The sequence below is a fragment of the Bipolaris maydis genome (genome assembly GCF_028858645.1).
Source record: "Bipolaris maydis strain C4 unplaced genomic scaffold PSV08scaffold_8, whole genome shotgun sequence".
In the NCBI taxonomy this organism is placed as follows: Eukaryota; Fungi; Ascomycota; class Dothideomycetes; order Pleosporales; family Pleosporaceae; genus Bipolaris; species Bipolaris maydis.
In genome coordinates, this window is record NW_027093864.1 from 1,454,452 (window position 1) to 1,478,474 (window position 24,023).

General features: G+C 51.9%; 8 protein-coding genes across 8 annotated transcripts; 3 read left to right on the forward strand and 5 right to left on the reverse strand.

Moving 5' to 3' along the window:
* Positions 1 to 212: 212 nt before the first annotated feature.
* On the reverse strand, positions 213 to 3,088 carry PSV08DRAFT_371794 (uncharacterized protein; the record flags this gene model as incomplete). Its single annotated transcript, XM_066093207.1, has 6 exons — positions 213 to 633; positions 687 to 1,511; positions 1,574 to 1,745; positions 1,919 to 2,611; positions 2,667 to 2,995; positions 3,048 to 3,088. 6 exons carry the CDS (start codon positions 3,086 to 3,088, stop codon positions 213 to 215), a joined length of 2,481 nt encoding a protein of 826 aa, XP_065949047.1.
* A 767-nt stretch (positions 3,089 to 3,855) lies between these two features.
* Positions 3,856 to 4,275, reverse strand: PSV08DRAFT_248211 (uncharacterized protein; the record flags this gene model as incomplete). The annotated part of the gene is made up of 1 exon (XM_066092366.1): positions 3,856 to 4,275. One exon carries the CDS (start codon positions 4,273 to 4,275, stop codon positions 3,856 to 3,858), a length of 420 nt encoding a protein of 139 aa, XP_065949048.1.
* A 1,737-nt stretch (positions 4,276 to 6,012) lies between these two features.
* On the forward strand, positions 6,013 to 7,798 carry PSV08DRAFT_180963 (ferritin-like domain-containing protein; the record flags this gene model as incomplete). Its single annotated transcript, XM_014218227.1, has 2 exons — positions 6,013 to 6,923; positions 7,750 to 7,798. The coding sequence occupies 2 exons, from the start codon at positions 6,013 to 6,015 to the stop codon at positions 7,796 to 7,798; spliced, it is 960 nt and encodes a 319-aa protein (XP_014073702.1).
* A 995-nt stretch (positions 7,799 to 8,793) lies between these two features.
* On the reverse strand, positions 8,794 to 9,583 carry PSV08DRAFT_305427 (uncharacterized protein). Its single transcript, XM_014218221.2, has one exon. The coding sequence runs from the start codon at positions 9,466 to 9,468 to the stop codon at positions 9,022 to 9,024; it is 447 nt and encodes a 148-aa protein (XP_014073696.2). The 5' UTR covers positions 9,469 to 9,583; the 3' UTR covers positions 8,794 to 9,021.
* On the reverse strand, positions 9,383 to 11,788 carry PSV08DRAFT_391876 (glycoside hydrolase family 17 protein). Its single transcript, XM_014218286.2, has 2 exons — positions 9,769 to 11,788; positions 9,383 to 9,686 (listed from the first exon to the last, which is right to left on the reverse strand). Exons 1-2 carry the CDS (start codon positions 11,583 to 11,585, stop codon positions 9,527 to 9,529), a joined length of 1,977 nt encoding a protein of 658 aa, XP_014073761.2. The 5' UTR covers positions 11,586 to 11,788; the 3' UTR covers positions 9,383 to 9,526.
* Positions 11,789 to 13,339: 1,551 nt separating this feature from the next.
* PSV08DRAFT_391884 (uncharacterized protein) lies at positions 13,340 to 14,669 on the reverse strand. The gene is made up of 2 exons (XM_014218288.2): positions 14,269 to 14,669; positions 13,340 to 14,178 (listed from the first exon to the last, which is right to left on the reverse strand). The coding sequence occupies exons 1-2, from the start codon at positions 14,660 to 14,662 to the stop codon at positions 13,526 to 13,528; spliced, it is 1,047 nt and encodes a 348-aa protein (XP_014073763.2). The 5' UTR covers positions 14,663 to 14,669; the 3' UTR covers positions 13,340 to 13,525.
* Positions 14,670 to 15,923: 1,254 nt separating this feature from the next.
* On the forward strand, positions 15,924 to 18,959 carry PSV08DRAFT_46087 (uncharacterized protein). The gene is made up of 2 exons (XM_014218290.2): positions 15,924 to 16,060; positions 16,143 to 18,959. Exon 2 carries the CDS (start codon positions 16,159 to 16,161, stop codon positions 18,802 to 18,804), a length of 2,646 nt encoding a protein of 881 aa, XP_014073765.1. The 5' UTR covers positions 15,924 to 16,060; positions 16,143 to 16,158; the 3' UTR covers positions 18,805 to 18,959.
* Positions 18,960 to 19,475: 516 nt separating this feature from the next.
* On the forward strand, positions 19,476 to 24,018 carry PSV08DRAFT_402561 (uncharacterized protein). The gene is made up of 3 exons (XM_066093643.1): positions 19,476 to 22,251; positions 22,300 to 22,766; positions 22,815 to 24,018. Exons 1-3 carry the CDS (start codon positions 19,526 to 19,528, stop codon positions 23,894 to 23,896), a joined length of 4,275 nt encoding a protein of 1,424 aa, XP_065949049.1. The 5' UTR covers positions 19,476 to 19,525; the 3' UTR covers positions 23,897 to 24,018.
* Positions 24,019 to 24,023: the final 5 nt, after the last annotated feature.

The window sequence follows — 24,023 nt, forward strand, 5'->3', positions numbered from 1 at the left end:
GGGAGATTTTATACAGGATATAGGCGGCGTCACAGGAGTTTTTCTTTACTATCTACTTCTTCTTTCATCATCAAAAACTTCATTTTGTAGTCAGCTGGTATCATATGCGGGAGCTTGCATGCAGACCCATTTGCAACGAGGGATGATTAAGAATTTCTCCAGAATACAAAAATCACATGACCCCGCACCATCCCTTCTGTTGTAGTAGTGATTCATCTGCATCCAATACATCTCCATCCGCGCCATCTCTTCCGCCCTTCCCCGTCCCAGGCCCATTTTCTTCCCGAGAATACGGGTTTCCCAACACTACCCTCCATCTCCAAAAATGAACTAGCAAACTCGAATACTAGGCTCCCGGTTAAACACGCCCTACTATGCAAATCCATCGGATTCACCCCGGCCAACACCCGTCTATAAATCTCTACAAGCGTGCATGTATCTTCTTTTGTGTTACAATTGGCGAAGCCGTAGTCGCAAGTGATTTGCAGGATAAGCGGACGTGTTGCTGGATGCGCGTTCTCGAGGACTTGTTTAAGCGCGCAAACTAATGGATGGCGGAGCCGATGGCGGGACGGGGAGGAATGGTTCAAGATGAGGCAAGCAGGTGCGCAAATGCTTGAGGTCGTGAAGAGCCTATGAGCTGAAGTAGTGTCCCGGCTTCGTAGGGTTTCCAGAATGCAGCGGACGAAGCTGTGTGTGTGTGTGTGAAGCTGCGCCGCTCGTTGTGGCATGTGTAGAAGAAACTGCCGTAGCTGGGGACGAGCAGGAGAATGTATATGTCTGTCAGCTGACTTTCCTTGGTTTTGTTGCGGCAGGCTACAAAGGTGAAGGTGTGGTACAGCGTTGTGCTCGGGTTGGGAGTAAGGCGGTGCAACATGTGTGATAACAGGAGGAAGCTATCCCGTTTTGCCTCAGGTTTCAGCTCCTCTGGGTGCATATTGTGGGCCTGAGGATCAAGGTACAGTTTTTCTTTGTCAAAGAAACTCTGTGCGATACTTCTCTCTGTTTCTTCTTTGGTTGTAGGCTTCTGCAGACGGTGTAGATTTTTGAGCCACCAGGGAAAGTACTGGCCGCGATGGGATTCGGGTATCCTGTAATACATTTCTTTGATCTTCTCAACCATGACACCTTTGATGCGCCATCCATGTAAGTCACTCGATGCAATGTCGCCGGAGAGATAAATGCCTCGGTATAGGCCAACGAGGTTGGATCGATCACTGGCGTCAAAGGCGTTGTTAAAGCCAAAATCTTGCAAGACGTTTTCGTCCACAGGTATGGTGTCTTCAACCAGTGACTTCCAAAGATAGTTCGCTGAGGTGAGCTGACGCTTTGAGCATGTGAATAGGTGATACACGGATGCTTTGACTTCGCACAATTCGCTGCAGAAGTACCCTTTGTTGCAGTAACTGCATCTTCTTTTTGTTCGCCAATCACATACGTCGCATCCTATATTGTACTCCTCCTCAATTGGTGTGAAATGATAGCAGTTGACGAGAGTCTCTGTCTGGCCTCTCTGATTGCATGTAAGAATTAGGTTTGAGGGAAATTAGAGTATAATTTTGAACTTTCCCACCTCCTGAACATATCTGAAACTCGATCCTGCTCTACCTTGATGACTAGATGATCAATCTGCGCTCGCCTCGTCGAAATTTCGTCATGTCGAGTACCAACTAAGCTGCTGCCTCCAAATACTGAAGTTCGTTCAAGTCGAACTTTTCCTGCTACTGGGGTGACGAGCTTCTCCACTATCTCGTTCTGCAGTGATATCAAAGCCTCACTTATTCGCTCGACCTGTCCCGGGGGAAGCAGCTCCATGTTTGGAATAGTCCATGACTTGAAAAGACGACCGTGGGATCCCCGTGTTTTAGGTGTCCATGTGACTTGATAAACGCATTACACATGAAGCAACACAGCTTACTACATCCAATGTAAGGCAATGGTCCAGGGCCAGATGTATTGGATGTGTTCAAGTGCATCAGTAATCGCACCTCGGCATGGATTTTCAGCTTCTGTATCTGTCCCTTTGCAAACTTGCGTTCAAGTTCAATTAGAGTCCACTTTTGACCCATGACGGCCTGAATTGTCTTCTTCTTTGTTTCGAGGCCAAGAATATCAAATGTTTCTCGTAGCTTCATGAGGCGACGAGGTGCACTTGCGAGTGCAGGAGGTCGAAACACTAAGGTGATGGTGATATACATGAAACTTGGGAACGTTAGAGCGGTTTCTTTGAATTTTTCGAATGTAACTCTCAGCTGTGCAGTTAGACAGATGTTGACCCAAAGTCTTCTTGATTTGGAGGATGCTTGTGGAGGGTTGTTAAGCATTTGCTCTAGAATGCTTGACCGGCGTAGGTTGTACGCTGCGATAACAAGCTCTGAATGTCGGTCAAAGGTACTTCCTTCATGAATACTTTTGTCGAAAAGAAGGTTGCGCAGGATCGAAAATTTTGAAGCAATGTCTGAGCTGTCACCTGTTGTGTCAAGAAACGTCTTCCTATATCCTGCCTCGAAAGCTTTGAGGCTCGCTCTTAAATCGAGTATGTATCTGCTCTGTATCCGACTCTGGCGGAATGACACCAGCTCTTTCCACAGACGCACATCTGTATTTGTATCTAAATAGATATCAGCAGATGAGTTGTCAACGAAAAGTCAGTCTGTTGAACATACCTTTGCCACACAAATATGATTCCAACAGCCTTTCTAGGACACTAAACATAGGCTTGTTAGCCTCCGAGAACCCCTCATTCCGAGCGATCCAGATTGACACACTGTCTCCACTCTCTCTCATAGCAGAGCAAGCGACTGTAGCTCCGCCCTTTCTGTTTGCCGCGAATTCCGCCAAACAGTCCAGTAACTTCTGTTTCAGCCTTGCATGTCCAGAATCTGCTGTTAGATCAGCGCAGATAGTGTTCACACTAGATGCGCTCGCATTGTTGTTGTTATCGCCATTATAGTAGTCTTCGTCGAGCACGGCGTTGGATAGCGGAGGCTTCGGCCTGGCCGTCGTTTCGAAGCGATAGCAGATTAGCTAGAGAATGGAAATGGGACCAGTTTAGGCCGGGATAGTCCCAGTCGAATGTTTCACCCATTTCAAAATACAAGATTATTGATCGTGCTAGTGGTGTGTGATGTGTAGCGGTGCAGAGTCGACCTAGACTCAGGTGCGAGGGGTGGTACGCCTACAGACCGATCAGCCAACGTAAGGTCTATACGTACCACTGCCGCGAAAAAGAAGTCACGCGTCATATCTAATGCGCCCCAATCAGAGAAATGAACAGGTGCTTCACTGTTGAGAAGTCCTTTTATTTCCCGCTCTATTTCTATCGTGCCCTTGCACTCATACAGAGATAGTACTAAACATGGTATGGGGTAGCATCATCCTATAATGGGGAAATCGAGTTGCTAGTACATGAAACGGAATGGCTAGCTTGTTCCAATATATACCCCGAGTTAGGCCATATCCACGTTCATGATGTTGTGAATACTACTACTGAGGCTGTTATAACGGACACTCTCCTTCCTAGTACGCGGCCTATAAGACCGGGAAACTTACTCTGATGCTAGAAATAGATTAGCACGTAATCTAATAGATTCTTCAAGAAATCAACATTAAACGGTAATCTAATCTACGTCAGTAAGAACTAATGTACTTTATACATAAATGTACCAGAGCGACAAGTACATCGAATAGAATCACTTGGAGAACCGAGGTTAGTTTAAGAGGAACTTTTTTAATAACGTTGAAAACAAAATTTGCGTTACAAAAGTTTAGTAGAAGCAACATGGTGACATTTAAGGCACAAAAACTGCAGGTTCTTTGCGGCGCGGCGGGATTTGCGGGACCCGGGGAGGGATGTTAAACAACAACAGCAACAACTGCGCCCCCTACTGCCGCCAAAACCCCACCTCCAAAACCAACATTCCGACCCGCCGCGCCAGTAAACTGCGCCGGACTCCCACTCGAACTCATACTAGGCGTCATCCTCGCGCTTCCTCCTCCTGCAGTCATCGTCATCGTTTTATTGCCGTCCATGCTGATTATCAGGGGTTTTGTCTCGTTGCCTGCTGCACAGGAAGGTATGGGTGCATTGGAGCGCGTCACGATTGCGTCCGATGGCGTGGTGCTGGGGCAGGCAGGGTGGATGGTTAGAGTTGAGAGGGGGGTGCTGTGGGAGGAGGGGTTAGTTGGGTGGATGGATGAGGAGGGAGTGACGGACTCTGATGTTGCTGTTACTGTGGCGAGGAAGAAGGTAAGCAGGGAGGTTGAGAGTCTCATTGTTGTGTATGCTGAGGTTTTGAAGATGGATAAGAATAGGATGTATGATGTATGTTTCTCTTTACTCCTTCAAGTAGAACTCCAGACAGTTATGAACTGAAACAAAGTCCTCTAAAGCGATCTTTCTACTTTCTTTTCAGTAGTTTTTTGAGCCTAACCCCTTGCTTTCCACACTACTTACCACCTCACCTACCTTCTTCTCGCCTCGGCTTGCTCTACTTCCACGCCACAACCATCCTTTCTCCTCTCTCGAAAACTTGATTAGCCTGTATACCCAAATCCTATTCCCCCCCTGACTTGCAAATCACAGTCAACTCCCTACTAACGGATCAAACGTCTTCCACTCGGGAAACAGCGTTGCCGAAAGACTAGGCAGGTACGGTTTGGGTATGGATCGTAAGTATCTATCTGGACTCGCCGGTTTGGGGGTTAAATGAACTAAATCGAATGTGTGTGTGTCGATCTACTAGTGCAAATTGGGGCCTAAGTTTTGTTCGGAGGGTGTGTTTTCCGGTGCAGGGGGCGAACGGGCTTTGCAGTGGATGAGTCGGGGGCGGGAAGATGGATGCTGATACGTCAGTTTGTTCAGATTTGTGCTAGAGAGATTTGATTGGTACGGGAGATTTCTGTCTGGCGATCACTTTCTGGTGCTAGGTGCAAAAAAGAGTGTGGCCGCGGGATTGTGGGGAAGATAGTAGTGCGGATTCTGGAATTCTCCGTTCGAACGCTTGTGCGGTTGGGTGTTTTGGATGCGTGTAGCTTCAGGGACGGTATTGTGCGAATGCCCCTAGGCTAATCGAATGTAGGCTTTGGGTATGTTTGTTCACAGTGTATACCTCGAGTGTCATGTGCAGCAGCTTTGATAGGTTCGTAGGATTCGAAGTCTTGCAGAAGTACAACCACACATGCAATGAATAAAGTAAAAAAGCCACACTCGTCATACATTCTCACTTTACACCCCGCGATATCCCCATCTGGATACATACAAATCTTTTTCCCTTTCTACCAAATAAAAACCCCGCACCCACCATCGTCCCGCGGATCTCCCTCCTACAATGCGGACACGGGCTCCACGTCCCGCGCCTCACAATGTCCGCATACAAAAACCTAGGTTGAACAGAAAATAAGTCTCGATCTTCCCCTTCCAGGGGTTTCAGTCTCTTCCAATTGGTCAGATCATGACAAGCCGATCGTAGTCGGCCCTGTAGCGTGGTGAGCTTACCCGCTTTAGCGCACTTTTGTGTCGTTCGGAAGGTCAGCATTCCGTGAATGTGGGCAACTACAGCAGGACACAACACCAAAATGAGCCCAACCCGCAAATGTGCGGAGATGCTGTTTCTTGCACGCTTACCTAAATCTGCCGGCGCCAGTCGATTTTTGGCCTTACAAACCCTTGATCAGGAAATTGGGGTTGCTGAGCGTTTCCTTATTCGGGTGGTTGCAGGATAGACTTTGAACGTACGCTACTAGTACTAGGATTTAGAGCGTCGGATGAGATTCACTCCGTTCGGGCGATTATTTTCTACAATCAACGATGACGACGATGACGGGAAAATTTGGGGGTTCCAGAGGAATAACAACGGGACTAGTAGAGTTGGAAGCATGAAAGACATTTGTGTATAAGAGACGCCGTAGTCGTGAAAGAAACAAGGAGGCATCAAGTTAACCACTCTCCCCAACTTGAACACTATCCACAGACTTTACTTTACTACAAAGTCTCTTAATCTACTGTCCATAATGAAATCCACCCTCCTCACCACAGCCGCGGCCCTCGCGGCCCTCACCTCCGCCTCCCCCATCTCCCGCCGTGCAGATGGCCCAACAGACGGCGAAATCCTCAACTACGCACTCACCCTCGAGCACCTGGAATCAACATTCTACAGCGATGCCCTAGCCAAGTACACCGCCGCAGACTTCTCCTCCGCAAACTTCACCCAAGAAACCTACGAAAGGGTCAAAACAATCGCCGCAGACGAAGCAGCCCACGTCTCTTTCCTAACCGCCGGCCTCAAAGCCGCGGGCGCAACACCCGTCGAGGCATGCACGTACGACTTTGGATACACCGACGTAGCATCGTTCCTCGCCACGGCATCTGTCCTCGAGGGCGTAGGCGTAAGCGCGTATCTCGGCGCGGCCGCGGATATCATGTCGAAGACGTATCTTACCGCTGCCGGGTCGATCCTGACAGTCGAAGCACGACATGCTGCGTACATCCGGAACAGCATCTCCGAAGCGCCTTTCCCGGCGCCGTTTGACAACCCGCTCGGGTACAACGAGGTGTACACGCTTGCGGCGCAGTTTATCAAGAGCTGTCCCGAGTCGAACCCAAAGCTACCGGTCAAGGCGTTTCCGGTGCTGAGCGCGAAGCCGGCGGACACGGGCAAGATGGGGATTTATGGTGGTGACGAGATTGTTGTTTCTACGCCCGGGTATGCGATTGAGGGCGAGGTGTATGCGGCGTTTGTTACGGTTACGGGGCCGGTTTTTGTTGATGTCAAGGCTGTGGAGGGGGGGTTTGAAGTCATGGTGCCCAAGGAGGGTGTCACGGGACAGAGTTATCTGGTTCTTACGAGTTGCAATACTGCGGCTACGGATGATACGATTGTAGCTGGGCCGGCGATTGTCGAGGTCATGGCTGCCGCCATGTCGTAGTAAGGGTTCTACTATCTATCCTACCCATTTTCTAACTTTACTGCTACTCTTTGTATGTGGAGAGAGGAAGTGCAGTGTAGAAATAATCATCTCATGTAATTAATGGCTTCGGTCTTCTGAAATACATTGAAACTAGTAATTAATGGAGATGATCGGATCGGAACTGTGCGCAGCTGTTCTTAGTTAATCATCTTAATACTATTACGCCTCGATGTGTTATGATGCCACGACTTACTACCCTGTTTGGGTACGTAGTATACTTACTAGTAGCGTCTTGGCTGGGATCTTGTACTTAGCTCACCTCCCGCAGTCTTAGGATAGACACTTGTACTATACTGCTTTAATACTCTATTCTCGCATTTTACAGTAGACCAAGATATTCCTACATCAATCCACAGTGTTCCTACATTCGTCCGCACCGGTCATACATCAACCCGCAATACACCTACCGTGGTACATACGCCAGCTTGCTTGATTTCTAGACCCTGCCTTTTGATCAAGTAGAAAGCCAATTAGCCGTCCCATCACTAAATGTTGGATATACAGTAGTATTGCGGCACATTGTAGAAGTCATGGGCATAAGCACTAACAAGAGGCATGATAAGTAGAGGCTAGGGTAAGAGAGCAAGACCGTACTGTTGATCGTACGAGCTATAATACATAGAGTATAATCTGTATGATATAGGAGGGGGGGCATTTTTCCTACATGGAATGAGCTGAAGAATAGCCTACTGTATAATTGTTATGGGTTTAGCGTCTCTACTGCACAAAAGGCTTTTGGCCTGTGCTACAGTGCGTCCCTCACGTGCTAATTACTACAAGTCAAGTTAAGAAGCCCAATTTAATTTTTGATCTCTGCCAAATCATTTAAAAAAGAATTTCATCTGTAAACAGATTTAGGATCGAAGCCTTAGTTGAAACCCACCCCCACTTCTATCGATGAATCACCCGCTTAGTATTTTTCTTAGGAAGCTCTAGTAAACTATCTTCCTATTGTACTGGTGCACAGAGATACTCTTACCCCTTGACCAAACGCCTCTATCTAAGCCAATGAGTACAAGAAGAAAGCTTTTATATCTACATACCAACCATGCATCTAACCCCACAAATCTTAATTTATTCTCCCTCTTCCACAATATCTTCCTCCAACCCATCACTCCGTGTTGCCAACAAAGGTTAAAACAAACCGCGAAGCTACATTCGTACTTGTACTACCATCGTACATAGCACTCATTGGGTCCCTACCACCCCTTTCTCCCCACCAGCTCCGTAAATCCCCCATCTCACGTGCCCCCTCTCTCTTCTTTTCTTTCCCCCCCCTCTCCTCCAGAAAAAAAAACAAAATGTTGCAGATAACACACACACATACAACCCTGCATGAACGCCCTGCAGCGCCCAAAAAAAGCGCCCTTGCATATATGTTTACGCGCGTAGTATTCCGCCAGTCGTACATATGTGTGCCGAACATGCAGGATGACCGGGGCCACCAAGTTTTGCGTGGTAGGTACGCATACGATAGGCGATGGCAGGGAGAAGCATGGAGGGGGGGATAAGAAAAAAAAGAGAGAGAACAGAAAGAGAAGCAGGGGAGGGAGGGAGGGATGTGTTTGGTGGGTAGACGTGGGGGGGACATTTTTGTTTTTGCGACGTGGGAAACGTGGGGTTACTAAATATAGTAAGGTTTGGGGGGGAATTTGAGGAGGAACGGATAATGGGAGGGGGGGAAATTGTGCTGCTAGTGTGTTTTGTTGTTGTGTCGGGATGGAAAAAAGGGAAGGGCAAACAAAAAAAGAAAACATGTTGGAAATGGTGGTAAAGAGAGAAAAAATTTTGTTGGATGCAGATGAAATGGGATTGAAGAGAATCTTTCAAAAGTCATTTGGCATTTCTCATTATTTCTATGTCGGGCTCAACAAGCATGCCAACCCACCCCTTGACCATTCTATCAAATTGTAAAATATGGCAATGAAATACAACTCTCAAACTCGGCGCAGTGCAAACCAACTTGGCTTGGATTAAAATGTTTCCAGCCAGCCGGAGTAAATTCTTTCATCCCAAGTGATGTCGTATGTGCGTATATATACAAGCCAGACTTTATGTTCCTCTCTCTTCCTCCCATAACCCCACCCCGCCCATCCCCTCCAATCTCCGATACATTATTCCATGTAACAAAAGGAAACAGGCCCAGCCAACCCCACCGAAAACAGAGGGTATTCCACTCTCCCAACATGTCCGCTCAGATAAGGTCGCGGGCATGAGAGCAAGCAAATCAAGCCACCAACCGACCAAGATATCGCGGATCGGGAATTGAAAAAAAAGGAAAACCAAAAAGACAACAAAACCAGATAAGCACACGTGTGCTCCCCGATCCCAAATATACAAGGCCCTTTTTTTCGTTGGGCAAGGAGATGGATATGATGCCGCGCCTTGGGAAGAAGAGTAAAAAAAAACTTCCTCAACTGCAAATGGATGATGCCAGAGATCACAAAGGAGTATTTTCCTTGGTGAGAAATTTAAAAAAAAAACGCCAACCAACGCCATGCCGTCATGCAGGAACTCGTAGTGAGAAGGAATGGTGATATGCGGTCGTTTCGCTCGTCTAATGCTGGTACGATGTCGGTAACGACTGACCACCGCAGTCGGGGATCTTGAGGCCGGTCTTGAGATTGCGGTTAACGTCCATGAGACCCCATTTGTCTTCCCATTCTTTGCCTTTTTCGTTGTAAATGATCTTCCATGGCTCGTCGAATGCAGAGAACCTAGATAGTTGTTAGTTTTTTTTGCGTCCGTGGGCCTTTTTTTTTTAAGAATTAACAAAGAAAAGAAAAAGAATAAACTCACCAGAAATACTCGGTACCGTTCTGCAGACTGGGGCAGATCCAGTCTTCCATAAACTGATTCATTTCGTCAATACCAGCAACCGATCCGTCTGTGCAAGTCGTGGCTCCACCGCAATCAGTACCGCCTCCAGATGGCCAGCCAACTTCTGCAATGACCTGGTGAATCTTGTTCTGGTTGGCGGTAAGAGCAACGTCATGAGTTTGCCAAAAATCCCAGGTCCATGCAGCAGCGGTCTTGACGTCAACACCGGCGAAGAATGGATGGACGTTGGACATGACAATGTCGACCTTGGTGGCCATTTCGGCGGTCCAGTTGTCGCCGAGATCGGCCATGGCGACGGGGAGCTGGCACTTGTGGTCTGTAATGTTGTTGCGGAAGTCGGTGATGTGGCTGAGGAGCTGATCGGCAGTCATGTCTTTTCGGAAGAGCACCTCGTTGCCGATAATGATGCCCTTGAAATAGTCACAGCCATAGTCGTCGAGGATATCCCAGGTCTGGGAAATCTGTCGCTGGGTAGTGGTGTCGTTGCTGTCGAGCCAGACTCCGAGCCAAATCTTCATGGAATCCTGAATCTCCAGGCGTTGAATGGCGTGGATAAGCATCTGGGTCTGGTTGCAGTCAGTACCATAGATGCGGACCGAGTCGGTCAACTGTGACATGACGGCCAAGTCACGCGTAATATTATTCTGCGATGGTGGGACGTGGAGACAGTCTGGGTATTGGGCGTTGAGGGGCGTGTAGTCCATGCCGGGGAAGACCTTGTGCAGATTGGGGTTGTTCATGAGGGCCTTGATCTCTGCCGAGTTTTTGTCCAGGTCATCTTTGTTATCTTTGGTAACGTCGTCGGCAGCTTGTTGCGCCTGTTCTGCGTTGTCGGAGCCGCCGCCGCCGCGGTTGATGGTGGCCCCGAGGACACCACCGAGGATTGCGCCCAACATGATGACGGTGATGATTGCAATGGCTATCCACATTCGCTTCTTGCGCTTCTTCAGGTCGTCTTCTGCCTTCCAGCTTGCAATCTTTTCGGGCATGAGCTCGCCGCTTCCGTTGACCATGGGCACTGTGTCGTACTTGTTGCCGTCGCGGGCGGCGCTGTAGGCGGCAGCACCTGCAGCAGCACCTGCACCTGCACCTGCGCCGGCAGCGCCGTTGTTGATGGAGGAACCAGGAGAGCCATTGCGGCTGCTGCCGTCGCGTGAGCTGCCAAAGGGGACAAAGGAACGGCGCTTATTCTGCAGGGCCTCGCTGGGGCCCATTCCCCAGTCGTCGTCATTGTCGACTTCGTTTGGATTGATCTGACCCATTTGCGGGGCGAGGTTCTGGGCCGACGACGAGTAGCGGTTGTAGGGCGTGTCCGAGTAGGCGTGGCCGCTGTGGGATGAGTGAGGCATGCTGAGGAGGGAGCTGTCGCTCGAGTACATGCCGGGAGCGAGAGGCGCAGCGGAGCCGTTTGAGCGCGAAGAGTACATTGGGCGGGGGACCATGGAGGCGTCATAGTCATTGAAGGGTGAAACGGGTGAAACTGGCGAAAGGTTGCTGGGGACACCCATTGGGCGGCCTGACTCGAGGGCTCCTCGTGTGGGCGGCGCCGAGGGCGGGGGCTGGTGTGCAGCCATGGAGTTGTCGGCGAGGGCGTGGCCAGGCGGCGAGTAGTCGGAGTAGTTGTTGGGGTCAGCGTAGGGTGGGTGGCTATTCATGTGCTGGCCTACAGGCGTGCGATGGACGGGTGGAGGGGGAGGGCTGTCGTCGTCGGCGGAGGCTTGGTCGGTGTATTGAGCTTGTCCGAGTGGCCAGGCTTGTTGCTGGTGGTAGGCCATTTTGGGGACTTTTTTTCGCTACAAAGGGTGCAGCAGGAAGCGAAGACGTCTTGGGCGGCGGCGCACCGCTCGGGGGATCGGTCGCAGAGGACTATGGGTCGGTGGGGGCGTGTGGGCGATTGGGGCGGGTGTCTTTGTTTGTTCTTGCAGGGCGAGGCGGGCGTGTGCTTTGGGGCGGGGGCACAGGCAGCCAAAAGAAATGGTGCGGCGTGTGGGAGGTGGTGGAGGGAAGGGAGGAGAGGTTTGGTGGATAGACAGGACAGGATGCAGGCAGGCAGGCAGGCAGGCAGGGCAGGGCAGGGCAGGGCAGGATGCAGGCAGGGCGTTCTGGCAGGCCGGGTAAGACGGGCTGGTAGGACGGAGGCTGACGGGGTGCAGGTGCTGTGCGCGCCGGGGCTGGCCCGCCGCACGCATTTCACCCAGGAAACGCGGCCCACCAACGGCGGCGAACCCACTGGTGACGTCGGCCAGCCCAGCCATCAAGCCCTCCCCAACAGGTTTTGCGCCGCCGCGGGACTCGCACAAGCAGAGTGTACATAGCACACGGAGTAGATACGCAGACGATGCATGCACTGGCGTGCGCGAGTAAGGAGCCACGGTGGTAGGTGTGCAGTAGCTGCAGCGCTGCATGGCCCATGACGACCATGGTGGTGCTGCGGTGCTGCGGTGCGCCCACGCCAATGGCGGCACCACAGGCATGCGCCCCATGCTTTGTTGTGGCGGGAGGCGGGTGTTGACATGTATATCAAGTATGGATGGGATGGCGATGAGGTGCCTGGCGGTGCGACGCCCGTTGCGTGGAAACAAGCAGGCCAGGGCAGGGTGGGCGGCCCATGCAATCTCCGCTATCTCAGCATGGCCGGCGACGGGGCTGGTGGTTGGCTGTCTCTGTCCACCCTCCTTCTTTTCCGCACAATCGCTGCAACTCGACTCCCCCAAGCCTGGCATCCAATATCCAACACTGCCCACGGCGTGCCTGCCAATGCACAGCCCGATGCCGCTTCCAGCACGGCAGCCCGCCATGCATCTGCATCCTCGACACTAGCCAGCCCCGCCCGATATCCAATACACATGGCCTGGTCGCGCAACCGTCGATGCCCTGGTCCTGTTGCGCGTATGGCATTGCTGCTGCTGCTGCTGCTGCTGCCATTCTTATTCTACGTGCTGCCTGCGCGCGTGTTGCTTGTCCACGCTCCAAACCACTGCCGCCACTGCGAAACACTTGCAGGCACTCTGCACATGGCGCCATTGCACCACACGCCTGCTGCAATCGGCGCAAGGCCCACTCTCGCGTCCCTACCCCGCCCCGACCGAAGCTTATCTCATCTTGCGTGCCCGGCGCCAGAGCCGCGTCAGCGACCTTTTCTTCTGCCGCCTCTTAGCCTCCTCCAAATGACGATGCCCTCCATGTACGGTTACATACACATACACATGGCCTCGTGCCCACCTCTTGCTTCTGCTTCCACCACCACACGCTCCCTTCCGCTGCCTTCCGCGCCCCGGCCCTCCGTGTCTTGCTCCTCCGCCCGCATTGCCACACGCCCAACCGCTCCAGTCCGTGCTGCACAGTCGCATCATGTCTTCACGAACCGGTCCTGCCCCGGCCTTGGCATCGCTTCTAGCTTGCTGCTAATTATGAACGGCCTCTAGTCTACCGCTCAACGCAAATCCAAGCTGCTGACACGAGTCTGACACCTCCGCTGCAAAAAATCAATCTACCCCAACACTCCACCGACGGCACTCACAACAAAGCCCCCACCTCCATGTTGGCCCTGCTGCTACGCCAACAATCCCTTCCATTTCGAGTATTGCCCTGCCCAAGCACACAGGACGCGTATCCTCTGCTGCATCCATCTGTCCCCGTGACAACAGCCTGCCCTGCTCAACCAACCACCCATACACATGCATTTCTCTCTGCTCAATTGATTTGCTCACACAATCTATCCACCGGCATTGTCCTCTCTCGCCCCCTGCAACACCCCCATGGTATGCTCCCAAACCTTCTTTGCACTGTCATCTCGCCGCGCCTTGGCCCAGCTCACTTGCTTCCTCTCATCCCCTCGCTGGCCGACTGCATAAGCGCCCCCTCCCATTTCCTTCTGACTACTCAAAGCAACCTTGTCCCCCGTCAACGTTCCCTTTGCAGGATACCGCTCCGTACACAGAGACACCATGACCTGCCCGCACACCTCGGCGCTCGTCATAAACCAGCTTGCCAATGGCTTCAACACCCTCCACAACATACGGAACCATAGCGGGTTTTCCTCACTCAGAAATGTCGGGCCGTCTACTAGTCCAGGGTAAATGTGTACAAAGCTGATTTTTCCCTCATGTTGCTCGGCCAGTGATTCAAAAATAAATGTCTTCATGAAGCACGTCCGCTTGCGCACTTCGGTCACACTGTAGCTTGCTGCCTCTGGCGCCCCAATCGGCACCTCACCTGTCTTGATCTGGTCCTCGACGGATCCCGCAAAAATGGAAATGACGTGTGCCGTCGTCGGACTGGCGCTAAGCAACCCGCTGAGATTCTGTATGAACCGGATGCGTGAGTAGTAGAGCAACGACATTTGCGAATCAAGTCCTTCTTCCGTAACTGCCATTGTTTGTTCCAATCAGTACATGAAACTCTAGCGGAACAAGAAAAAAAACAAGAAACAAGAACAAAGAAAACCAGATAACCTACGAGGTGATGGTGCCAGTGGCGATAACGCCGAACTCATGTACAATGCATCCAATCTCGGTGGCCCCCCGACAAACGCACTTGCCTCCTCTTGCCGCATAATCTCCTCACTCACAGCATCCACCTCGCTCATCAAAGCCAAATTCTTTGCCCTAATGAACCGCCATTCCGAACCCTCGCTGGTCTCACGACCAAATTGCATCAGCGTCTCTGCCCGTTCAGCATTGCGCCCCACCAGGTAAACCCTGAGCTTAGATCCATGCCTTGCAAATGTCGACGCAAACGTTTGTGCTACATACGACCCAATCCCACTTGTACCTCCAATCAAGGCCACGACAAGCGGCCGCCCATCTGGCAGCTGCCCAATGCTCGACCGGATCGTTTCGACGTCTGGCATTCTTTTGGTCTTGGCCAAGGTAGGAACTGATATTGAGCCTAGTAACTCGAGCGTAAAAAAAATGCAATCAGCAGATGCTGGATAGAATGTGTATTCGACCTACGCATTCATTATCAATCTCTCTCTCTGCTTTATATTTGCCCACCCCTCCTGCAGCAGGAGGCCTTATTTTTCTACCAATTGCTAATCCAACTCGTCGTGTATATTGCCCGTTACGCCCCGTTTGCATAGTAACGCGCTGTGTATTGGTGGCTGACAGGGGGTGGTGCCATGGTTTTACATGCTTAAGTCCGTTAAAGTCCGGGAGCCATCATCAATCCCTAAGACTGCTTGCAAACTATGTAACAAATCATGTTTTAGAATGCCCGACTGGAATCATTACGGCGTAATATCAACAAAATATATATACTTATAGTGTAAAGTTTATACATAGTTGACATAGTATTCAGGAGGCTGACACGGCCGGAAAGTATGTCACCGTACTTTGAATTAAGGCCTAGGAAGACCAGCGACCCGAGACCCATAGCTGACATCTCGGGCCAAAAAAGGGTCCACAGTCACGTGTAGAAGAGTATTAATTACATCGTCCCATACGCATCTTGAGATTCCTCCAGACTTTGTCTGAGTTCACTCCAAGCTCATTTGTTTTGTGTCTATTGCATCGCTACTACTCATTCAAATTTGTATCTACCGAGAATTTTCTAACCACTTACCAAAGCTAGTAATATAGCTATTAACTTTACTTTGTAACTACTAAACATCACATAAACTATACATGTCAATGTCTCAGCTCTCAAATTGGTGATTTTGTTATCATGTAGTAGGTTGTTTGTTTCTTTGGTAGCTGTCGCTGCTCTGCCATGCATCTTGTCAGACTTGGGACTAACAGCAAGCTCTTGCATCAAAGCATTGTAAGCACTCATGGAGATGACCAAGATTCTTTACAAGTGCAATGGCTCGATTGGGTAATTAGACCAAGTACTATACCTGCGTCAATCACAACTTACTTCGTTGAGACCGGTGCTGCATTCCATCGTGGTAGAAATTTAGCCTCCAAAAAAATTATTCTCAGGATGCAAATGACAACACAAACAATAGAAATACAGCATGGTCCAAATTACACAACCCCACATCGCGTGTACGCGTTCTCCAGCTCCGTCCACTGCGACATGTAATGGGCTGGGCCTCGCCGACAGTGACAATCTTAGCTTCGCCTAGTACTAGGGTCTCCGACCCCACAAGAACGGTCCCTGAGAAGCAACGGCGAGATTTGCCCGCCATCACAACACGTAGCATCTCAACACTCGAACAAAGCAATTGGCATTTGGCCCACACATCAATTGCTCCTCTTCCCTAACACTTAGTGGTACACATAATCGATTTTGGCATCTCCTTCCGGTAAGTCGTCGAGAACAGGTGCCCCACCGACCATGTGCAGCTCTCTGGACACCGTAGCTAACACTCGACCTCGCCGGTGCAGCTACCCGACATCCACCATGAGCAACCTTTTCGAGGCAAAGGTCAAGAGCGTGCTTTCTGGCGATACCGTCGTCCTCCACAACATCAAGGACCCAAAAGCAGAGCGCATACTCAGCCTAGCCTTTGTAACAGCGCCGCGATTGAGACGAGAGGGAGATGAGCCCTTCGCCTTCGAGTCACGCGACTATCTCCGCCGCCTGCTGGTAGGCAAGGTCGTCCGATTCCAAGTCCTGTACAAAATCCCCACGGGCGCGAACCGTGAATATGGTCTCATTGTCACACCGAACAAGGAGATACTACCGCAACAAGCCGTCGCAGCAGGCTGGGTGAAGCTACGAGACGACGCTGGCCGCAAAGAAGACTCGGACGAAGCGGCCAATCTGATTGAGAGACTCCAAGTCGACGAGGCACGCGCCAGGGCAGATTCAAAGGGAATCTGGGCTGAGACGGGCGGCAGGATCAACGTGGCTTTAGAGCTGAGCGATCCCCACAAATTTGTTGAGCAGAACAAGGGCAAGGACATTGACTCGATTGTCGAAAAGGTCCTGTCCGGCGACCGTCTTATCGTGCGCCTCCTTCTTTCCCCCACCGAGCATGTGCAAACCATGGTCCTCCTCGCTGGTATCCGCGCACCAGCAACACAACGAACGAACCCCTCGGACGGAAAGGTGCAACCGGCTGAGCCATTTGGTGACGAGGCACAACAATTTGTTGAGGCAAGGATGCTCCAGCGCGGCGTGCTCGTTCAGGTACTCGGTACTACACCCAACGGCCAGCTCGTTGCAGACGTCAAGCACCCGACCCAGGGCAGCATCACGCCTTTCCTCCTCAAGAATGGTCTCGCAAAGTGCACCGACCACCACACCACCCTTTTGGGCCAGCAAATGGGTATACTGAGAGGAGCTGAGAAGCAGGCAAAGGAAGGCCGACTGGGTGTGTACAAGGAACACGTTGCGCCCAAGGTCACCAGGGCGGGCGAGCAAGAAGCCACCGTTAGCCGGATTCAGAGCGCAGACACCCTTTTCCTGCGGAACAAGGCCGGCGCAGAGAAGCGCATCAACCTCAGCAGCGTCCGTCAACCAAAGCCTACTGATCCCAAGCAATCGCCATGGGTGGCCGAGGCAAAGGAGTTCCTGCGCAAGAAGCTCATTGGCAAGCATGTCAGGTTCCACGTGGATGGAAAGCGGCCGGCCAGCGACGGCTACGATGAGCGAGAGATGTGCACCGTCACCATCCAGGGCAAGAATGTTGGTCTGATGCTTGTCGAGAACGGCATGGCTTCGGTCATCCGCCACCGACAGGACGACACGGATAGGAGCCCCATTTACGATGACCTTCTACTGGCTGAGCAAGCTGCACAAGAGGAGAAGAAGGGGCTGTGGTCGGACAAGGCGCCGTCTGTCAAGCAGTACGTTGACTACTCCGAGTCGCTTGAAAAGGCCAAGCGCCAACTCACCGTACTCTCCCGACAACGCAAGGTGCCTGCGATTGTAGACTTTGTCAAGTCTGGATCGCGCTTCACTGTGCTCGTACCACGCGAGAACGCAAAGCTCACTTTTGTCCTCTCTGGTATTCGTGCGCCTCGGTCTGCGCGCAACGAGAACGAAAAGGGGGAGCCGTTTGGCAAGGAGGCACACGAATTCGCCAACCGACGCTGCCAGCAGCGAGACGTTGAAATCGACGTCGAGGACTGTGACAAGGTCGGTGGTTTCATCGGTACTCTCTACATTAACCGTGAGAACTTTGCAAAGACGCTAGTCGAGGAGGGTCTTGCAACAGTCCATGCCTACTCCGCGGAGAAGGCTGGAAACGCAAACGAGCTGTTTGCTGCTGAGCAGAGGGCCAAGGACGCACGCAAGGGCTTGTGGCATGACTATGATCCTTCACAAGAGGACGACGGTGAGGAAGCTGAAGTCGCTGAAGCCACTAATGGCGAGGCTGCTCCATCAGCAAAGGCAGACTACCGCGATGTCATCATCACACATGTCGAGGATGATGGCCGTCTTCGACTCCAGCAAATTGGCAGCGGTACATCAGCCTTGACATCGCTGATGGACGCCTTTGGCAAGTTCCATCTCAACCCAGCAAACAGCCAAGGCCTGTCCGACGCTCCCAAGGCTGGTGAGTTTGTCGCAGCCAAGTTCACTGCCGATGACCAGTGGTACCGTGCGCGCATTCGACGCAACGACCGTGAAAACAAAAAGGCCGAGGTCGTGTACATTGACTATGGCAACTCCGAGATCATCCCATGGTCACGCCTCCGCCCTCTTTCACAGCCCCAGTTCTTGCCATCAAAGCTTAAGCCACAAGCAGTCGAGGCACAGTTGGCATACATCCAACTCCCTGGCAACTCCGAGTACCTCCAGGATGCGGTATCATTCATCTCGCAAGAGACTGCAGACCGCGAGCTCGTTGCCAGAGTCGAGGCAACCGAGAAGGATGGCATGCTCTGGGTAACCTTGTACAACCCCAGTCAGAGCAAAGACGGCACCGAGAGCATCAACGCAGACATTTTGAGCGAAGGTCTCGCCATGGTGCCCAAGAAGCTACGACCGTTTGAGCGCAATGGTGGAAACATCTTGGCTGCCTTGAAGAAGAAGCAGGATATCGCCAAGGAGGAGCGCCGCGGCCAGTGGGAGTATGGCGATCTTACCGAGGACTAAGTTGTTGACTAGTCTTTGATTTGGCATCAGTTGAACCTGGATATGACTTGTATGAGAAAAACAAAAGTTGGCACACAGCAGGACTGAAAGAAAAAGGATTTGGAAATATATGCTAACGATGTTGTAATATTGAGAAGAAAAAAAAGGTCTATGCATATGATTACGTTATCCTATAGTTGTTGTAGGCTCCCGCTGCTGCTGCTCACACGTTGAAATATGTTAGTGTCGTCGTGACTATGGCGTGCCAGCATGCCACGGTAGCAGCTGAGACATTATTACTCACTACAGCCTCGCTTTTCGCAAGAATGACGAATGTTGTTTCAGTAGAGATCGCGATAACGCTCATGTGTGGCTTCTGGATTAGCATGTCGAATTGTATGCATGCACGTCCATCGTTGCCTGAGGCTGTCGCACACTCCGTAGGCCAGCCCTGCCGTGGTGGTGGTGGCGCAGGCGGAGAAGACTGCGCTGTGATTGGTGTGTCGGCGACGGAGATCTTTCCCCCACCATCCAAGGAGCTGAGGCGGTGCCTGTAGGCAACCATCAAATGCACCCTGGTTAGACAGAACACGAGTCTTGCGCCATGGCGACGGGCCCCAAGGCAGTCATGTTGCAGGCACCCCTCATGCATCCCCTCACATAGCTAATAATCGCCTTTCCCCCCCACCCTCATCGCGCGTCGCAGCAGCCTTTGCGACGACTTGCCTGCCCGCTTGTGACCATGGAAACGATTAGCAGACTGCCGCGGCGCTTGACACAGCTCTACTCAGACACCAAAACCACCTGCGATGCTGTGGTGGAGCAGGATAGCAAAGACACGCCAGAAGCGCACGCGCTGCATCGCAAATTCAGGATTCAAAAGGACAGGCTCATAACATGGGGCGTCGACTGGAGCGACAATGCCAAAGGAAAGCAGGGCGACATTGACGACAGCGTCGAGGAAGCTGGCATGACGGAGACTGTCACGAGTGTGCTTGGGACCATCAAGGAGATTCTCGATGAGGCAGAAAGGATGCACCCGGGCGCATCTGCTGCTGGTGTGGGAAAGACATTATCTGGAGAGAAGAGTCGGCCTGACCCGCCCTCGTGGGCGCCCGCTGACAAGTCACGTTACGAGGACTTGATCAAGGACCTCACCACTTCCATTGACATACTGTACGACCTGTCCCGCAACCGAAGAAACCAGAGAGCCCAAGAGCGAGGAGGCAGCCCGGGAAAATCTGCACCACGATCTCGTCAACACGGCACTGCAACACCAGTGTTCCTGTCGCCAGACTACAACGCATCTGACTTGACACTCGTAAACCCAGCCACCTTTTCATCGAATGCTCAGATTCCCCGCTCCAACCTCCCACCAAAACTAGAGTACACTGACCTCATCCTGACCGACGAGGAACCGCCACCATACGAAAGTGTTGGTACCACATCTGTTCGTGTCATTGGCCGCTTACGATCTAGAAACAACTCGCATGCGTGGAGAACAGACAACGCCAGAGACAAAGAGACCTGCGTACTCGTAGATTACGCAAGCTACGATCCTACCTATCGCCTTACCGGAGTTTCGCCATCGACAGAGCGTCTCGAGGCTCTTTTGGGTATACTGACAAAGTTGTCTAACAGCCAATCTTTCCACGGCACACTCAAGTGTCTGGGATACGTTGAAGATCCAAGCCAGCCGCGCTTTGGTTTGGTATTCGAATTGCCCAGTTCTGTCTACTCCGGACCTCTCGATTCACACAAATCCATAGACGACTTGACGCCAGTTACCCTGCTGAGCGTCCTTCAGACGGGATCGAAATCCTTGCACAACTCCAACAGTGCGACACCACCACTCGAAGACCGCTTTCGTCTGGCCTTTACTCTCGCCTTGACTTTTAGCAAGATCCATGGCGATAATTTTGTTCACAAGGACGTCAATAGTACTAATATTGTGCTATTCAAGAAGAACAAGCGCCATTCTGCAAACAACCGAGCACTACAGTATTCGCTACGGACCCCTGTTATCTGTTCATTCGATATCTTTTCCGACTGCGACGTTGAGGCCGCCAACACGATGCCGACGCTAAACATTTATCGTCATCCCGAGGATCCCAAGTGTACTGGCGAAAAGCACCCGTACACGCCGAGTTTCGATCTATATGGCCTGGGCTTAGTGCTGCTTGAAGTGGGCCTGTGGCAACCTCTCTACGACTTGTGGAAACAAAAGTATACGCTCCGCGATTTCAAGCAAAGAATTGAGGATGTGTACATCCGGAGGCTTGCGTCCAAGTGCGGAACGGCGTACATGCAAGTAGTGCGCGACTGCTTTTGGGCTGCCGATGCAAAGGGTGATGCTGCAGACGTCTACCCAGTGTATTCCCGCATCCTTACTAGGCTACAACGCTGTTGTATGCTGGACGAGTCCGAGCCCGGCTTCGACCTGAGAGACTTGCGGCCTGATGGTGCGAACATGCAACACGCGTCTCCACTGAAGCGCAAGAGTGGCAGCCAGACTCAGCTTGCCACTGAAACTCAGAGTCCATCGTATAGAAGCGCAAAGAGATGGGCTTTGGAAAAGGGATCACAGGCGCTGGAGAGAACCAAGTCTCTGTCAAGAAAATCACCTGACCTGTCACTCGCACGAAACCCATCACGAAGCTCACAACATTCTATTCGAAAGAGCATCTCGGAAAGTCTGCGGATGATGAGCCCCAAGCAAGACACACTGGATCTGGAATGGGAACCGAGAGATCCACTTGAAGAATCGGGCACCCTTGTTGCGACGCCACCGAACTCGCAAGACCCAAGTGACGCCTCATCACTGTACCGAGAGCGAGTGGTTACTGCTGCTTCAACGATACAGCGCGCATGGAGACAGTCACGCAAACCTCCAGGCCAACCCGTGTCCCTCAAAGACTACAAAGAAAAGATTACAATCATCCAAAATGCTTGGAGACAGTCGAAGCAGAAGCGAACGAACAGCACCATTTCAGCTCTCGTTACTGACGGAATCCGCCACTGGCCGCAGGCCACTCTTGGCTATCCAACGCCCGAGCCCGAGCCCGAGATTCAAAGCCGCACTGTGGATTCGAGCGAGAGTTTTGTTACGTCATCGATACAGATCGAGACGGAAAATGAGCCTGCCGCTCGTCCAAAGATGCGCTTGTTTCCCGTCAAGTTCACGCCCGAGATTGTGGAAGAATGGCACTCGATCATGCTGCCTCGTCTCGAGCGCCTCATCGAGCGTGCACTCAAAGACTCTGAGGAGACTGTCAGCATCGATCTTGTCGCTGTGGGAGAAGTTGTGGAGAAGGCCAAGCCAACAGTATTTGTCACCTGCAGCAGTGTTGCAAAGGTTAGGACTATCCTGGGTCGCCGCTTTCGATACGACGAGAATGTGTATGATTTGAAAGTCAGGAGGGGCAAGATTAGGAGATCGAAAATGAGTCGCTCGTCACGTCGTACTCGGTATGTCTTTTGTTCTTGGGACTAGGAGCAAGTGACTGATTCTTACAGACCTCCTCATCGCTCTATGATGAACACCGACTCGTATGGCGCTGATATGGCTGTCATGAATCCATGGCATCAGCAGCGCCCACTCTGTGGAGCATCTATCGGTGCCTTCAATGGACAGCACCTACCACCAGTTTCATATGGTGGAGTCATTCTAGTCGATGATGAGCCATTGGGTATGAGTGTTCACCACCTGCTCGACGCGCCATCAGACGATGAGAGCGATGGTGGCGAAGACTACGACAGGCCATATCCAAACGAAACCACGTTGTCAAGTGCAGCCAACAACCCCTGGTTGATGGGTATGGGCACACAGCCAGGTGTTTACTTGGAGTCAGAGGAGCCTGCCCCCATGTGGAATCTTGAACTATCTGATGACGAGGACCTAAGAAGCGAAGATGACGAGGTCGACGCTGACTCGTTTGACTTTTCCGACAGCGAATTCGAATCAGACGATGAGTCCGCTGAGGGTATGTTGACAAACTTCGCCATACGGCCATCAAACTAACCAGGGATAGACATGGCTGAGTCTGCCATGTCACGTGCAACTACAGGCGATATCGATGGCATCCTGCCCGGCGAGGGCGAAGAGATCCGAATTACCCAGCCAGCCCTTGACGACGTAGACCCAGACTTTTTTCCCAACGAAGAAGACCGCGACGACGACCATCTCTCTTCCCACGAACTAGGCCACGTCCACGCCTCGTCCGGCATCCGTCGCTGGAAGCGCGATGGCATCCTCCACGAAATCGACTGGGCCCTCCTCAAGCTCAAAGAAGACCGTCTCCAACCGTACAACATTTGCCAGGGCGGCCGCCGCTTCTGCTTCGGCAACATGACGCCCGAACAACGCATCATAGCCTCCAAACTCAAGGCGCCTGTGGACCGCCGCCAATACACCGCCGAAGAAGACGAGTACCCCAACGGCGTCGCGCCCGCCTCTTCCCTTGGCGGTCTCGCTGTCCACTGCTTTGGTCGCACAACCGGCCTCCAAGGCGGCATGATCAGTTCCGTCATGTCCGCCGTGCGCATCTACCACCGCAAATCCTTTTCCCGCTCCTGGCACGTAGCCGGCGACTTTGGCATCGGCGGCGACAGCGGCGCGTGGGTAGTGCAAAACGGCAAGCACAAAGTCGTTGGCCACGTCCTCGCTTTCTGCCACAAAAACCGTATCGCGTACATCTGTCCCATGGAGGTCCTGCTCGAAGACATCAAGCGCACCCTCGGTGCTAAGCGCATCTATCTACCGGGTTCGATGGAACAAATGGCATATGCGGCCCGGAGGACTCGACACCAACCGCCGCAGCAGCATCAGCATCAGCATCAGCAGGTTGATGCCATGGCGGACCTGGGGGATCGAGTACATGGACTGGGCATTGTGGATTCCGCAGTCGATGTCAGAGAAGCACTTGTGTCGGGACCTCCTCCTAGTGTAAATGCAGGTGGTATGTGGACCCATCGGTCCCCTTTGCTCGCCCGCGCCGCAGCAGCAGCAGCAGCGCAGGATGCAGCGGATAAAGAGGGGCGGAGCGTGATTCGGAGTAGTATTGTGCGTGTGCCTGAGAGTACTAGGGATGGTGGGATTGAAATGAGTGTTTGAAAGGGGAAATGATACCTTTACCTCTCTCTCTCTTTCTCTTCTCCACCTTTGTTTTGTTCTTCGTTTTGTTAGTATTTAACCTCCTTTATATATATATCCAATTGAATTCCCCTCTTCTTCTTCTCCT